Here is a 16773-nt window from a genome sequence, read left to right on the forward strand (position 1 = left end):
CTCCTGCTTATCTAGAGCTAAATCAGCTGACAGGTATAGTGTAAATCTTTATAACTGAGCTAGTTTACTCAAAGAGTCTCAAGAATACAATACCATTGAGTGGTAAACCACAAATTAGGATAACTACCTTGTAGTAAAAGCGCAATTATAACCGCCTTGAAATGTTAGTATAGATTAACGACTCTATTTCTTTAAACAATAGACTACAAAATACACTAACTAAATAATGGCTAACATAACTTTTTTTGCATTTTGCACCAGACTACTTCCCTGTCGTGGCTAAGGTAGATATGATTTTACAAAAGATTGAATATGATATTATCTTTTTAGACCATTTTAACCCCATTCAACAAGGAATAAGGTTAAAAATTCAATATGCATACAATGTACTTCTAACTTATTTTGTAAGTAAACTGGTTAGCGCCTACGAGAACAAAAGCAGATAATATTAGGATTGTAATAAAACAATGCCATTGTTACTCAGGTAAGTGAACAAGCTCAGTTCAAAAAATTTCTACTATAACTGTCAAGTTTTTTTCCTTATTTCGTTGTAAAAACGACTCTCATCAATGCACTTACGGTTTATAGTTGCAGTGAATGAGACCACGCTATTGTAAACTAACGGACCCCTTATATCAATGATTTAAGACCTGTTATTGGATGATTAACTGCAAATGTTATTGGTATGGAAGTCAAATCCAGTATTATAGGCGCCAATAACGCGAAATAGTGCCTAAGTAATATGTCGGTATATCAAGTAAAATCATTATCTGGAGCAAAGTAGGTAACTAAATTTATTTCGTTAAGTATCTCTATGTACCGTCGCCATCAGACATTTCATAAATACCGCCGCTTAACTCTACTGGTTCCTACGACCTAAGAAAGGCATATTCATTTGGTTGTTAACTAGTAGAGCGCTAGGTCCTCGACAGCCCTAGGCTGAGCTAGGTTCGCGACAGTCTGGTCTAGACTGGTGTGAAATTCGCACCGACCATCGCTTTCGCGATTTCAATGGTCGAGATTGATTGAGAACCGGTCGCGGCGCGGTAAACTGCCGACCTACCTGTACCGATTGGACGAGTGTTTATTAAATGGATGAATTAAAAGATACTATTTAAAAATGTAACGAGCTCATAGATAATATAAGTGTAACCAATAAATTTAGGAGTAATTGATGTGTCAGTGCTCGTCGCGTTTTTCAGAAAAACTAAATCTTTCCTAGATGCTTATTAGCCGTTACACGTATTATTGTCCTTACAAGGGGCCCGCAGATTATCAGTTCGCCGGACATAAGTATCACCCTGTCAATTGTTCGGAACTGAGAGGCTACCGCGAAAACCGAAATTCGCAAATTGTGGGGATCTTTCTCCTTCACTCCAATGAAGGCGTAATTTGCGAGTGACAGAGAAAAATTCCCGCAATTTGCGTACTTCGATTTTCGCGGTTATATATATAGAGCCCTGTCACCTTTTGCGATTAACTGACAGGCTTATATCATCCGGCGAACTTGTAATCTGTGGGTCCCTTAACGCTAATCCTTCTATACAGGCCAACTTCTGACCTAATTACAGACAGCTACTTTGGGCAGGTAGTCGTCTTTCCGCAGCTCCGAGGCAAGCCCATCAAAATTTAATCTTACCTAAATTAGGGCAGAGGAAGACACAGAAAATAGACAAAATAGTGTAGCCAAAGTGATTTAACATGTTTGATAGTATTAAATTAACGTGTAGTTGGTACCTATGTCAACATCTATTATACCAATAAAGAAATCTTAAAGTGGCCGATAGCCAAACGGATTGGCAAAGCAGACGCGGCCGCAGCCGCCAGCCGGCGAGGGGGCGCCGGACCGGATCCCGCGGCCCTCGAGCCACCATCTATCGAAATAATAATACGGGACAAGTACGCGAAACGAATGACGTTGACCCCCCAAACATGGGAACAGCGGCCGGACTGCATGAATAGGCCTTTCAAACGTGTGTTTGGAGTTATTAGCTTTTATTTCTAAGCCTATCTCTCATGGGAGCTCGCGGTTGCTTTCTACTGTGATAGCATTCGGACAATGAAAGAGACAATACGAATTAGGAAACATTTCGATCGATCGTTATGGCTTTATGGGAATGTTATCCGAGCGCCACCGTACGAGTTACATTCTGAATTCTGATCCGGATCAGACTAAATTGGTATGTAATGTAATCGGATTTTCTGATAAATTATTAAATTATTGTTATTTAATAATTTCTAAATAAAAAGTAATATTTTATTATTTGGTGTATTCGGGTAATTCCGGAAAAAAATCATTACAAACTCTACTACTTAATTGAAGGCAATGTAGTAATCTTATAATTTTACATTTCATATGCAGAGCCAAATAAATTACGATCTACATAATTTAAAATTTTTCAATGAATTTGTTCTAGCTCTACTGATAACGGAGTATGCAGATAAGCGTTTTGTCGATTTGTACAATTTAATACATATAATAAAAGAAATACCTATTGGCATTTAAAACAGTCGGTTTTTTCTGCTATAAGTCTTTAGGTACGAGCCCTCCCTCGCTCATAAATAAGCGCATCGCGACCCCGTCGCAAATCAGTTGAGGGAAAACCTATATATAGCTATGTACTATACACTATAGTCAAGCGTGAAAACCTGAGATGTGATTCATGAGAGTCAGTCTACATTTTCGTTTTGGTCACGACTCGACCCGAACCTGGTGAGGTGACGAGGTTCTATAAAAAAAACAATGGGTTGCACTCCGGGAGTGCCAACAGAAGTGAAAACTCAATGACTAGTCCAAACTGTCTGCAGCACTATGTATAATTGACCCATCCTCCTTTCTATTGAAAAACTTTAGTTCCGAAATTGCTGGCCAGTGAGCTTAAATTTGTAGCGAATTCGAATAGAAATTGTAAAGTTACCTTGCAGACCTCGCATCTAAATATATTTGGTCATGATATTTTGAGTTTTATTCACCAGTACTAGAGTTCACTTTTATTAGCGATTCCATCAAGATGTAGCTATAATGAATTATATTTGAGTGATATAAAGTTAGAATGTAACAATCCTCGTATTTCAGCCCGTACAAGATTAGAACATTGAGCTTTATTATTGCTTAATAAATATAAAGTCCAGTTTTAAATAAGTTACCTGAATATGATAAGTTATGACTAAAGTTCTTTGGTGAATAACATTGTCCGTGACACATGACGTCAGCGCTACGTTACGCGTTACGCTGAATCGAGTTTATAATTTTTTCCCCACCTCAAAAAGTGCTCAGCACCGCTAAAGAAGTTTTCACTTCAAAAACATAGAAAAATATAACATTGGTCACAAACTATGCTTACGTTACGAGATCCCACAATGTGTGATGGGCGATTATAGTGACTGTAAATAAGTATATGTACAAATACACAAATCATTTATTTATCTTTTTTTTTACAAATTGACATAACAGATTGAAATTAGAATATTTAAATGTAAAGTTTATTTGTATCACCTAATATTATTCCTTAAATAAATATATTTTTTAAACATTTTAAAAGTAAGCACATACATAACTCAAATTCTGGTTACGATAATTGCTAGTTCAGTATTTTGTAAAACGCATTATTAGATTTTACAATTAAGCTAATATCCATCGGCCAATATATGTTACACTACACAACAACAAAGGCCGCAAAAATATCTGACACAACTTATTTGTAGCGTGTCACATATTTTTACGGCCTTCGAAGTGTAACATACTATTACAGGTGACTACTGTTACTACGGTACGTAACTTGTATACCGAAAGTACGTGTAGGTATTTACTTGCATACCGAACAAACTCACACGAAGTTTTTCCAGCGGATTACGTATTATATTTTCTCACACATGTTGAGATTAGGAAACTTTCTCTGCATGCACAGAAGAGCAATATAATTATATCTAATCAGTATAATAAGATAATTCGTTAAGTTTATCATTTCATTACATTGCTTAATAGTACAGTCATTATATCCAAAAAACCGACCCTGCCCGTGAATAATTAGTTCTTGGATTTTTTTTTCGTAGGTCCCTCGGGGGGGTCACTGGGAGTGTAAATTCAATAATTTTTAAGAAAAAAAAACCGACTTCTATGGGGCCCGGTGAAAGATTATGGTAGATGGTGCACTATGTAGAAAAGGAGGTAAAACGAGTACTTTCTAGTAGCATTTCGTTTCCGTAAGGGTCGTAGTTCTAGCCTAACCGAACCCACTTCTCTGATATCAGTTCGGTTCTGTGAGGATCGCAGTTCCAACCTAATCAAACCCACTTTTCTAGTAGCATTTCGTTTCTGTAAGACTCGCAGTTCTAACCAAACCTAACCCACTTTTGTTCGGTTCTGTGAGGATCGCAGTTCAAACCTAACCTAACCCACTTAACGGCGCATGCGGTGCGGTGTACGGGAGTTTGAGCGGGAGGGGTTTGGCATCATCATACCCACATTTTATGGTAGGTAATCATAGTGGTTTATTTAGTTTAGGTATCATAGTGGTTTTCCGGGTCAAGGTCCGGGTCTCTGAGTCAGAGTCCGGGTCCGAGTCCCGGTCCGAGTCCGGGTCCGAGTCCGGGTCCGAGTCCGGGTCCGAGTCCGGGTCCGAGTCCGGGTCCGAGTCCGGATCCGAGTCCGGGTCCGAGTCCGAGTCCGGGTCCGAACCGGATCCGGGTATGAGTCCGGGTCCCAGTCCAAGTCAAAACCGAAATTCGAAATCACCAAACATGTACTATGCGTCGTTGAAGAGTTCTGTTCTGATCATCATCAGCAGTTCCACTTCATCAAATGCGACAGTTTTTAATGTAAATGCTTGATTTTATGATGAAAATACAAAAAATTCTATACGTATGCCTTTAAGATTTGAGGAGTTCCCTCGATTCCTTATGGATCCCAACATCAGAACTCGAGCTTGACAGAAATGTGGCTTAAAAACTAAACTTGCTTAACAAACATAACGAAGAGGACAAATCGCCAAACGTGAACTATGCGTCGTTGAAGAGTTCCGTTCTGATCATCATCAGCAGTTCCACTTCATCAAATGCGACAGTTTTTAATGAAAATGCTTGATTTTCTGATGAAAATACAAAAATCTCTATACGCATGCCTTTAAAATTTGAGGAGTTCCCTCGATTTCTCATGGATACCATCATCAGAACTCGAGCTTGACAGAAATGTGGCTTAAAAACTAAACTTGCTTAACAAACATAACGAAGAGGACAAATCGCCAAACGTGAACTATGCGTCGTTGAAGAGTTCTGTTCTGATCATCATCAGCAGTTCCACTTCATCAAATGCGAGAGTTTTTAATGAAAATGCTTGATTTTCTGATGTAAATACAAAAATCTCTATACGCATGCCTTTAAGATTTGAAGAGTTCCCTCGATTCCTCATGGATCCCATCATCAGAACTCGAGCTTGACAAAAATGTGGCTTAAAAACTTAACTTGCTTAACAAACATAACGAAGAGGACAAATCGCCAAACGTGAACTATGCGTCGTTGAAGAGTTCCGTTCTGATCATCATCAGCAGTTCCACTTCATCATAAGTCACTTTTTTTGATGTATATGCTTGATTTGTTGATAAAAACCCAAAAATCACTATATGTATGCCTTTAAGATTTGAGGAGTTCCCTCGATTCCTCATGGATCCCATCATCAGAACTGGGTTTTGACAAAAACGGGACCAATCTGTATGCATATACATTCAATCAAAAAAAGAATTTTCAAAATCGGTCCAGTAATGACGGAGATATGGAGTAACAAACATAAAAAAAAAAAAAAAAAATAAAAAAAAAAAACATACAACCGAATTGATAACCTCCTCCTTTGGGATTTGGAAGTCGGTTAAAAAGTAGGCTGAATCAGGCTCCTGCGTATATTCGAAAAATGGTTTTTTTTCCAAAAAAAACGGTTTTTCTTCAATAACTCGGCCATTTTTGATTTTACAGTAAAACCGTAAGGACAAAAATTGTAGGAAATTTGATTCTCTACAAGTTAGTCCAGTCATTATATCCAAAAAACCGTCCCTTCCCGTGAATAATCAGTTCTTGGATTTTTTTTTTCGTACGTCCCTCGGGGGAATCACTGGGAGTGTAAATTCAAAAAGTAGACTGAATAAGGGTCCTGTGTATATTCGAAAAACGGTTTTTCTTGAATAACTCGGTAATTTTTGATTTTACAGTAAAACCGTGAGGACAAACATTTTAGAAAATTTGATTCTCTACAAGTTTGGACCTCACAATTTTTCTTCTAGGATCGATAGTTTGGAAATAAAATTTAAAAAAACGACAAATTCAAAATATTTTCATCATCTCGTTTATTTTCAACTTTACGACATAAATGAAGAGGACTAAACTTGTAGAGAATCAAATTCTGAACAATTTTGGTTCCCACCTTTTTTCCCTCAAAATCGATATTTTAGAAATTAAACCTGGAAAACGCGACAAATTCAAAATATTATCATTATCTCCTATGTTCCACGCTTTACGGCATAAATGAAGGGAAACAAACTTGTAGAGAATCAAATTTTCTAAAATTTTTGTCCTCACGGTTTTACTGTAAAATCAAAAATGACCGAGTTATTCAAGAAAAACCGTTTTTCGAATATACACAGGACCCTGATTCAGTCTACTTTTTGAATTTACACTCCCAATGATTCCCCCGAGGGACGTACGAAAAAAAAATCCAAGAACTGATTATTCACGGGAAGGGTCGGTTTTTTGGATATAATGACTGGACTAACTTGTAGAGAATCAAATTTCCTACAATTTTTGTCCTTACGGTTTTACTGTAAAATCAAAAATGGCCGAGTAATTGAAGAAAAACCGTTTTTTTTGGAAAAAAAACCATTTATCGAATATACGCAGGAGCCTGATTCAGCCTACTTTTTGAATTTACACTCCCAGCGATTCCCCCGAGGGACCTACGAAAAAAAAATCCAAGAACTAATTATTCACGGGTCAAAATCTATAATGACTGTACTATAACGCCCTGGAATCTTCTTGGCATAAATTACCCCATGCATACGCCAGCCCTAGAATTTGGACAGTTTTGAATTGAATAATTGTAAAGGTATACGATAAAGATAGGCTTTCAAAAGAGTAATTCTTGTATATATCTTTATAAAATATATTTCGGGGATCTCGGAAACGACGGCTCTAACGATTTCGACGAAATTAGCTGTTTTCTGTAGCGAAAAATCTATCTAGCTAGGTCTTATCTTTGGGAAAAGACACATTCGTGAGTTTTTATGTTTTCCGAGCAAAGCTCGGTCTTCCAGATATTTTTATAATAAATCGAGAAGAACGACGGCGCAAAACTGTGTAATTTCTACAGTAGGTATCCACACATTTTCTATGGCCGAAACCGAAGATAGTGGAACATTAATTAATACCGATATACGAATTGCTCAAAGTCAAAGCTCTGATTATACTATTTTTGCGTCCTTTTCTTTGAGAAAACTAACAAGATAACTACTATATAGTAGTCTAGGGAAACATTCTAGCTTTTATTTAGCCAGTATTCTGAAAAAGCTTGATTAAGTATACAGCAAAAAAGCTCAGCCGAGGGCAAAATCTTGCAGGGCAAAGTGCTCCGGAGGAGATTCAAATTTAATGACGGCAAAACTATAAAAAAATATCTTAAGGACATGGGCATCGCAAACTTTCAAGAAAAGGTAAGCGCCCATGCACCGTCTCCGAAAATCATAAAATATTAAATTCTGAAAAAACTACGGAGACGACATTTGTGGTCAAATCAAAAAAAGTGACTTCAATTGTGGTAAAACAGAATCACAATTGATATCCTGTTAGAATATACATACACATCGAGCAATGGTCGACCCAAATGCAATCCCTAATACGATCTATTTACACTACTGCACAGGGCCGCATAAAAAATCGTGGTGTTTTGGAATTGGTGGTGCGGGTGATGGGGCGGAAATGGTTTGGCCACGCCTTTAATCTCTCTCTAGTTCATTAACAATACTTTCTAAAAATGATCTCAGGGAGTTGTTTTTTTTAGTTTGTTTCATTTAAATACATACTAGGTGTAGACCTATATTATTATTAATGCTGAGATTCCTATTGACTTCGCCATATTTGCGAAAATATACCTAGCCCTGCATCTAATAAGGCTCTTTTCTTTTACCTACTGCAGATACACTATTAATAGCGAATGGCGCTGGAGCTAATATACGGCGTTGCATGAACAACAGATTTCTTTGGCAAGATTGGTCCTAGGACCCTGGGGATGGATTCAAGAAGTGGAGCCACCGAGATTTTTGATGTAAATTTTTAGGGGGGGGGGGGCTCTCAACTTGATCTTGATATCTGTATCATTTAAGCTACTAGGTCAAGTTTGGTATCGTTTTCGTATAAATCAAGGGTACCGAATTCATTTCTGATATCATAATGACACCATTCCGAAGTAAAAACACATAAAACATGAAAAAAATACTTCTTTTTAAATTCCTCTTCACGCTTAAACTGCTGAACCAATTTAGTTAAAATTTGGTACAGAGATAGTTTGAGTCCCAGGGAATAACATAGCATACTTTTAATCTCAATAATCATCCCTTAAGGGTGTGAAAAGGGAGGAGGAAATTTGTATGGGGATTCAATAACCGCTGAACCGATTTAGATAAAATTTGGTATAGAGATAGTTTGAGTGCCGGGGAAGAACATAAGATAGTTTTTATTCAAAAAAAAAACCTTAAAAATGAAAGGTAAGGTGTAGGATTGTATGGGAAATCAATAAACGCTGAACCGATTTCGATGAAATCTATGTCTACATCTTTGATTTAGTTGAAAATGATACTAAACTTGAATTAGAACCTAAACTTAAAAAAATATTAAACTCAAACGTCGCAGACGATTTAAACCCCCCACCCCCCACCTGCATCAAAAATCTGGGTGGCTCCACTTCTTAAATCCATCCTTGGGTCCTAAGGACCAATCCTGCTAAAGGAAATCTCTTGTTCATGCAACGCCGTGGTTGACCTTTTTTTGCTCTGAGCAAACACAACTATAAGGAAATAGACGCAAGATTTGGGTAAATACCTTCTACTGCGAAGTGAACCTTTGAATGGTTGTAAGTAACTTTATGAGTTTGGATTTGAAAGATATTTGGGACCAAGATAGTTCCGTAGTAGGTCACCTGGCACCCATAACTTTAGTATAAAATACACAGTATACCTAATTTTAGTATAAAATAGGTAGCTATATTGCCGAGGGATCTGACAAGCAAAATTTAAAACAGAAATATATTTTCAGAGTAATTCAGATAAAAGATAAAAACCCACGCGACGGCTAATTCTTCCGTAGCATGTGCCAAAGAAATCTGTTGTTCATGCGGCGCGCCTTATCTTTTGTCCCCTTCTAATTGCTTGCATTACGCCCTTAAGCACATTAGCACAGAAGCTAATTCAGCTCTTTTCCCATTTTCGCATCGATGCCCGGATGAAGGATACCTATTGGTAAATTGAATGTTTGGCTACTGTGACATCCACTATTCACCCGGCGATTATGACACAAATCATGTATATTTAAGTGATATTTAAGTACCTAAATACCTAGTATAAAATTAAAAATCGAACCGTATCAAAAATCGAATCATATCAATATCATCGATCCATATCGGGTCATATTAAATTTGTTCGATTTTTATAAGTAGGTACTATACTTAAATAGGAACAGTCGACATTAAAAATATGTTTACACTTTTGCACCTTACTCCTTTGCAATAAGGCAAAAAGTGTAAATATATCTTTGACGTCGCCTGTACGCCTGTACCTACATAATTTTTGTCATAATGTAACTGTGGAAAGTCACATTTAGGTATGTGAGTTCACATTTTTGCTACGGCGAGCGTTCGTCTACAATTTAATGCTACCTATCAATAGTACCAGTACCTAATCTTAGTAGTTTGCGCCTATGCCTAATCAATGCCTAATTAATAATCATATCAGTAAGTATATTACTTACCAGTCTTAACATGCCAACACAGCCATGGCCGCGCGTACCTATAACGAAAACAAAACAAAACTTATCTGCTCTCTATTGAATATGCGAAGCCGCACTTTGCAAAAGGTCGAGAACCTCTGCGACAATGCATGGGAGTCTTCCACGCCTCAACTGCGCCAGACAAACCCTGCACTAACATTAACCGCAAAAACGCCTTTACGTTATACAGACCAATTTTAGCACAGACGGAATCGGCAACGGCTAAATGCTCGCTATGTCGCCCTTGAATTCGCAAAAAATAAACAAATAGCATTGACCTCGACACATATGATAGGCACGATGACGAGAGTAGTCTATTCAAAGCCAGTTAGATTAGGGCAACTATTTAAATGTGTAGTACGCGTTTGGTGAATGCGGTAACTAGAACTAGATTCACCGGCTAGGTTGATTTGACGGTGACGTCACCGTCGTCTGAGCCGGTGGGCCCCAATTCGACGTCAGCCAGTACGCGACCCACAAATCTACAGACACAATAAAAATTCGGCAACATACGGCGCGAAACGGCACAGGTCAATGAACCTGTTGTATTTAATACACGCACAATATACCTTATCGCGAGAGGAGTACTTACGTATAGGCGGCGAGCGGAGTTTGCAAAATGGTTATTTATAGAAAGATTGTCAGTTATGATTAGTACCTACCTATTTCTATCATTGGGTACTTACTGAACATGAAGTACTTAGGCATTGGTAAATAGGTACTTCTAGGTGTTTTTATGACATATTATAAGTACATTATAGGTTACATTTACTAAAAATGCTAAAAAAATTACTTACGTGATGTGACATGACAACCCATAGACTGTAGGTAATCCATAGGTAATCCCTGTATAAAATTATAATACAACCTCACCTGATATACCTAATGATAATAATATGACCCGAGTGACACGTAACCTCCACGTAACACCTATTATATTCTTGGGATTGGGAATAAAAAATTGTAAAAAATATTATAAAATACAGAATCATTATCCGATTGCACGGAAGAGTATAAAACTACACTTAAAACCATATATTATCTTTACGTATTACATAAAACCCGTAAAAAAGTCAAAATATTATATTTTATACATTCAACTATTACCACAGACCTATCTCGATTATTGTTCTGTGAACTATACGTACACTGGCTGAATACAAAAATTCCATAAAAAGTTGTTTAGGAATCTGTCAAATTTCAAAAATAGTGTTGTAACTGCAGGACCGGTACCGATTTTTTATTTATTTTTACGAATCGAGCTGACTATCGGTACTTTGAAAATATAGGGTAGGTACCCGCTTCTTTTTCCCGCTTGCAAAAGATTTTATTTAATTGAAAGTGAGCTAAAGCATTATTTCTCAAGCAAGACATGCATACGCCGGAAACAGAACAAGAGTTCGTTTTAACGCTGCACTTTAAACCTTTAATGCTATTGATATCAAGAAAATGTGAGAAAGGAAGTGTGTCTGTGTCCTACGGTCGTGCTGCTACATACTTCAGTCGATTTCTTTGTGAAGGAAGAGTCTGCATTCACTTTTAAGTTATTTTAAACTTTATTAATACTTCAGAGTAAGGGCGATAGTGGCGGTGAGAGTTGGTTGAAACCTTGTCCGCATAAAGCAAAGCACCCGCAGTAGCCGCCCTACCTACCCACATAATGCGGCGGATACAGATCCGAGTTTCTTACACATACAAACGAAGTACGAAGGCCAGTTTTAAATATGTGAATGTGTCTCGCTCGGCTCGTGAACACATACGGCTTCGATGATCAGCAGGTGTAAGCGAACTAAAGCAAGGGGTTATTGCGATTAACTCTTTTATCCCTTCGTTTCCATATCAAAGAGTAATGAACCTTGTTCTTCTATTGGACGTAGGGTTGCCAGATGGTCGGGATTTGGCGGGATTCTCCCGATTTTTAGCATGTGTTCCCGATTCCCGACAAAGTGTAAACGGTCCCGAAAAACAGCTTCACGTTATAAAACAATAATTTCAAGTTCCGAACTGTCGTCTAGCGAGCGAGCTGACGTAGTGCCAATAATGTAAAATATCGTTGTTTTTAATACAATTACTTTAATTTGAATGTATTTTTTTTTCCCGACTTAAGTCCCAAAATCCCGAAAAATTTATATTGTTTCCCGATAATATCGCCTTTCGATCTGGCAACCCTAATTGGACGACGTCGATTAGTGACCGTGTGATTTTTGTAATTGTAGAATAGCTATGTCGAATTAGTGGTAAAACAAACTTGTTATTTTAACTAATTTACCTACTTAGATAAGTTATAAAATTAAGCTTATAAGTACTTTTTTTCACATAATTATAGAAGATACAGAATTATAGAGTTATTATTAATTAAAGAAGTTACCTAGTGAATTAGTATGGATATCTAGTGCGTAACTTTGTTCAAAGTTATTCAAATAGGTACTTATATCTATATTAATTAACTACCTACTATTTAAAGAGGCATCCATTATTGTGATGTTTCATACTAATAAGATTAAAAAAATTGCGATACCGAAAGAACTTTCCAATTCGCAAATATATTAATTATTTTGCAAGATTCTAGTTGGAATATTTTAGTACATAATAATTTTAGTAAATAAAAATAAAGTAGGTACACTAGGTAGTTTAATGTTTAATTAAATGATCCACTGATCAAGCTATAAAAAAACACTATTTTTATCTATTTTCAGTGTACAAAACTTCAAATAAAGTGACACATAAAGAAACTGAGGTGCAAAATTTTGACCAAAGGATCTATTATAATAACAAAGGACAGTGAATCGATTACGAGTAACGAAGGTCAGAGGGTTTGCGAGTGTGCGTGTATATGCAAGTATGCAGGCGAGCTCGGTGCGGCGTCGCTGCTGCACGCCTGCACCGCGGGTTGCAACACCCTCCCCCCTTCACTCTCGGCTTCTCGCTCGCCGCCGTCTTGCCGTTGCCTGTCTCACCTCGCGGCCGGCAGCCTTGCGCGACGCGCCGCGCTCTTTCACATTCAAAATTATTCGCAACCATTGCAAAAACTCTCTGTGCAATAAAAATATCTTACTCTTGCTGCGGTCGCAAATTAGGCTTAAAACAGAGAGATTCTTTAAACTTTATAAACAAATTAAGTGCCTTTGAAACTTTGAATGCACTCCTCGTTGCATATCCCGCTCGCGTCGTTATGAGAACCCCGTATTGGCGGTCACGTTGACGTCGCGCGGTGCCGCCATATCTGTCTCGGCCACCAACTAGCAAAATTAATAGGTAATTATTTTAGTGTACAGTGTTTCCTATAGAATCATTTGTAAAGTGTTTATGTGAAATGGTGATTTAAATATTTCCGTATAATCTGCAGTGATTCTAACTGGATTCTATTTGGAAATAGTGGCGCGCGCCGGCCGGTTCTTATCGGGTGCAATGCAGTTGCACTCTCAACTTATTGCAGTTTTGCATTCAGCAAAGTTTCATGCGCGGAAAGTTTTTAGTGTTGGTCAATCGCCTCAAAAGAAGTTCTAAAAGTGTTTTATAGTGATTATTCCATCGAAAGTGATGTGTGTAGCAGTTTATAAAGAACTGTCACAATTTACTCTGATGTGTTATTTCGGTCATTGACCGCTGGATTTCGCATCCCCGTTATTGTTTAGGGACATTGTTAAGACTTTTGACATATTACCGATTTTTTGTTTTTAGGCTAAATAAAAAAGTGTCACTTCACTAGAAGAATGCATTGACCCGCGCATTCGCTATTTGAAATTTACCTTCACCCGGATGGAATGAGGAGTGCACAATCCCATTGTTTCACAGTTTCATATGTTTGAACAGCATTTGTTTTTTTGTTTTTCGGACGATTAGAGAATTGTCAATTTCTTCCAAAATTACAAAAATTACAAAACAAGGTAAATATTATTATTTGTCCAAAGTTCACATTTACACAAAGTTACATGTGTTTTTGCTTACGATTTACTATTAGTCAGCACTGCTCACTAGCGTGGCTCATTGGAATTTTGTCATATGACATCATCACCAGACCAGCAATAGAAAAAAATAATTTCTAAGTGTATTAAGTAACTAGCCTATGTACTCAAAAAATATATTTCAAGTACCCACTATTCAATTTCAAGTTCCACAATATTCAGAAACAAGTGTGTTGTGTGTACAAAAGTTTAATAAATGTGCAGAATGGCGGAGGGTAATGGAGAAATATCCATTGAAGAGGTGCCCGGAAAGGACTCCGACATTGGCCGAACACCAGATTACCGCAAACTAATTGACTATGGCTTAGACCCCAAGGTAAGCATTTTATTTTATATTTTTAATTTTACTAGGAACACATTAACTGAAGCCTGTACAGTGCTTAATTTTAAATATGAATATTTTAACTTTTCTTTTGGTAGACTCGGTACACATCGGTATCAGTTTTTGTTGTTCAATAGATATCACACCATGTTTATGATTTTTTATTTATTTACAATGCTACACAGCTAATAAAAGATTTATATATATGTACCTATCAAAATAGTTGCCGATGTAAAATATACAGAGCGCTATTTATTTTCATTCTGTGTTGGCATTCCAGAAAACAATTAAAGAATTTAGAACAAAGTAGGCAATATGTCTGTTACATAATTGGGGCCAAATGTTGTTCACCTTCGCATAATCATTATTCATCACATATTGTCTTATTAGATTCCACCTTTAGCTCCTTCAAGTAGAAACTGTAACTCATTCTAATAAGAATCTAATAAGATTTGTAGTATCCTTATCCTTGGTTTCTTATATTATATAGGTACTATGTTAAATATTGGATTTTTTTGTAAGAAACAAGTAGGTATATATACTCCCTTTATTTATTAAATTTATTTTCATAATCATGAAACAATGATTTAAGTACTTGAAACACTGTGTTGCCACTGTTAGAAATTATAACCTAGTACTTTTTTTTCTTTCACATCTGACATTGTGTTGTTATGTGGCCACTCTATAAATTATGTAGACACTACTGATACCTAATTACCTTATCTTTTGTTATTCAACATTAAACAAATTCCTACCTATTTGCTTTTGAATGGTGAAAAAAATATATTAGTTACATATCTTATTGCCACTTTTTGACAATATCCTAATAACTGTTTTATTTTAAACACAAACCAAAATAACTAGTATCCAAATGTAGTGTCATTTGTATAGCAACTTTTGTTCTGTCATAGGTTGGCAACTGTCTGAATTGTTGCACTATCTCCCTGAGGTATAACTTTCTCTTTGATACTGGGGTTAATGTTTTGACCTCTTGCCTATCTGTTTACCTGTACAACCTCAAGATACTGAAGATTGTTATTTTAAAACAGTTGCCATGTGCTGGATGACTAGAATGTTCTACAGAAAGTAAAACATTAAGATTTTTATACCTAGTGCATAGCATGTAGACTGGGTGCATATGGCATAATCATGTTTTCCTTGTCCGTGCATTGTTGAGTGACAAGACAAGCCTCATGTTGACCTTCAGTGGGCAGCAAGATCTTTAAATGCCAGCTTTTATTGTGGATCATTGAAAATTTCCACTTGTTAATTTAAAGACAACATTCCTTAAGTAGAGGTTGTTGTTTAATTTGGCAGATTTTTTCTCCTTTTTCTTTAGGATACTTAGGGGTAGGGGAGGTATGCATGCGTGTTGGTACTTATATTATGTAGGTAGGCCTAATGAATTTCTTAAAAAGATGTTTAACTGTGACTAGGAAATTATCATTAGAAGTTTACAGTAGGTCCATAGGTAGGTACCTTAATACTTACCAGTATGTAATATATATTATTTAATATATAGATAATTTGTATCTAGATCATCGATTAAAACATCCATTAGATTAGACCATTGTTCTGACTGAATTAAAATAAATTAATATTGAAGGTAAAATAGGTATGTCAAAAGTTCACTTTGACCTCCACTTTTTACCACCAAACGCCATCTAGTGAGGTCACTGAAAAACGTCAAGTAGGTACTTTGGCAGGATTTGTTTTTCAGGCGTTTCGTTTATGTTCCTAGATGCCTAGCTAAATTGTGGTAAACTTTAGTAAGGTGTCAACATTTCCCCTTAATGTACCTGTAAGTTCAGCCGGGGTTAATGCAACTATGGGATTATGGCGTCTATTTCGTTATTTCTCGAATTCGATTAGTCGTAACGCCCTCTATGTGATGTTTTATTCATCATCTAAGTAAGTTGTTTAGTAAAATAACTCAAAGCATAAGAGGCATCGTCGTCGTAAATTTAAGAGTTAGACTCTTGTCGGTGTAGCTCTCTCCATTTGACTCTATCCAGGGCCGCCTCCTTGATTTCCTTATACGATATTACAGGCATAAGAGGCATGCATAAGAAGCAATAATTACCCCGTGGAATTTACTCCGGTTGACTTTATGTATAATTGTTATAAACCCATGCATGATATATACAAAATATATTCCTATTTCATGCATGACGTGATAATTGCGAGTAGCCGTAGGGGTTACTAAATGACCCAATGCTGCAGTGAGGTGTAGACTGTTGCTATTGGGATTATTCCGTAAACGTAACGCAATTTTCTATTAAACACGATACTTAATCACTCGGTTTACATTTCTTTCAACACGCCATGGTTATTTAATCTACCAGTGTTCTTAGCTGTAGGTGTATGTTGTGAATGTGATCAAATTTCTTAGCAAACTGTTGTTTATTGTTACCCCATGAGAATCGGAAATATCCCGTGTTAAAGAGAAAACGGTATTATATTCTAAAC

General features: G+C 36.8%; 1 protein-coding gene across 10 annotated transcripts in view; it reads left to right on the plus strand.

The window, feature by feature from the left end:
- The first annotated feature begins 12864 nt into the window (after window positions 1-12864).
- The window catches only part of LOC134677658 (heterogeneous nuclear ribonucleoprotein R-like), a 48085-nt gene continuing 44176 nt past the window's right edge, over window positions 12865-16773 (plus strand). For 3 of the 10 annotated variants that reach the window (XM_063536149.1, XM_063536142.1, XM_063536165.1), the window contains exons 1-3: window positions 12869-13272; window positions 13699-13904; window positions 14187-14298. In XM_063536149.1, the coding sequence (XP_063392219.1) occupies window positions 14188-14298 (111 nt within the window). In that variant the 5' untranslated portion in view covers window positions 12869-13272; window positions 13699-13904; window position 14187. Of the gene's footprint in view, window positions 13273-13698; window positions 13905-14186; window positions 14299-16773 lie in introns of all 10 variants that reach the window. The other 7 variants (XM_063536122.1, XM_063536161.1, XM_063536129.1 and 4 more) reach the window with 6 other exon arrangements.

This window comes from Cydia fagiglandana, chromosome 2 (genome assembly GCF_963556715.1).
Source record: "Cydia fagiglandana chromosome 2, ilCydFagi1.1, whole genome shotgun sequence".
Classification (NCBI taxonomy): Eukaryota; Metazoa; Arthropoda; class Insecta; order Lepidoptera; family Tortricidae; genus Cydia; species Cydia fagiglandana.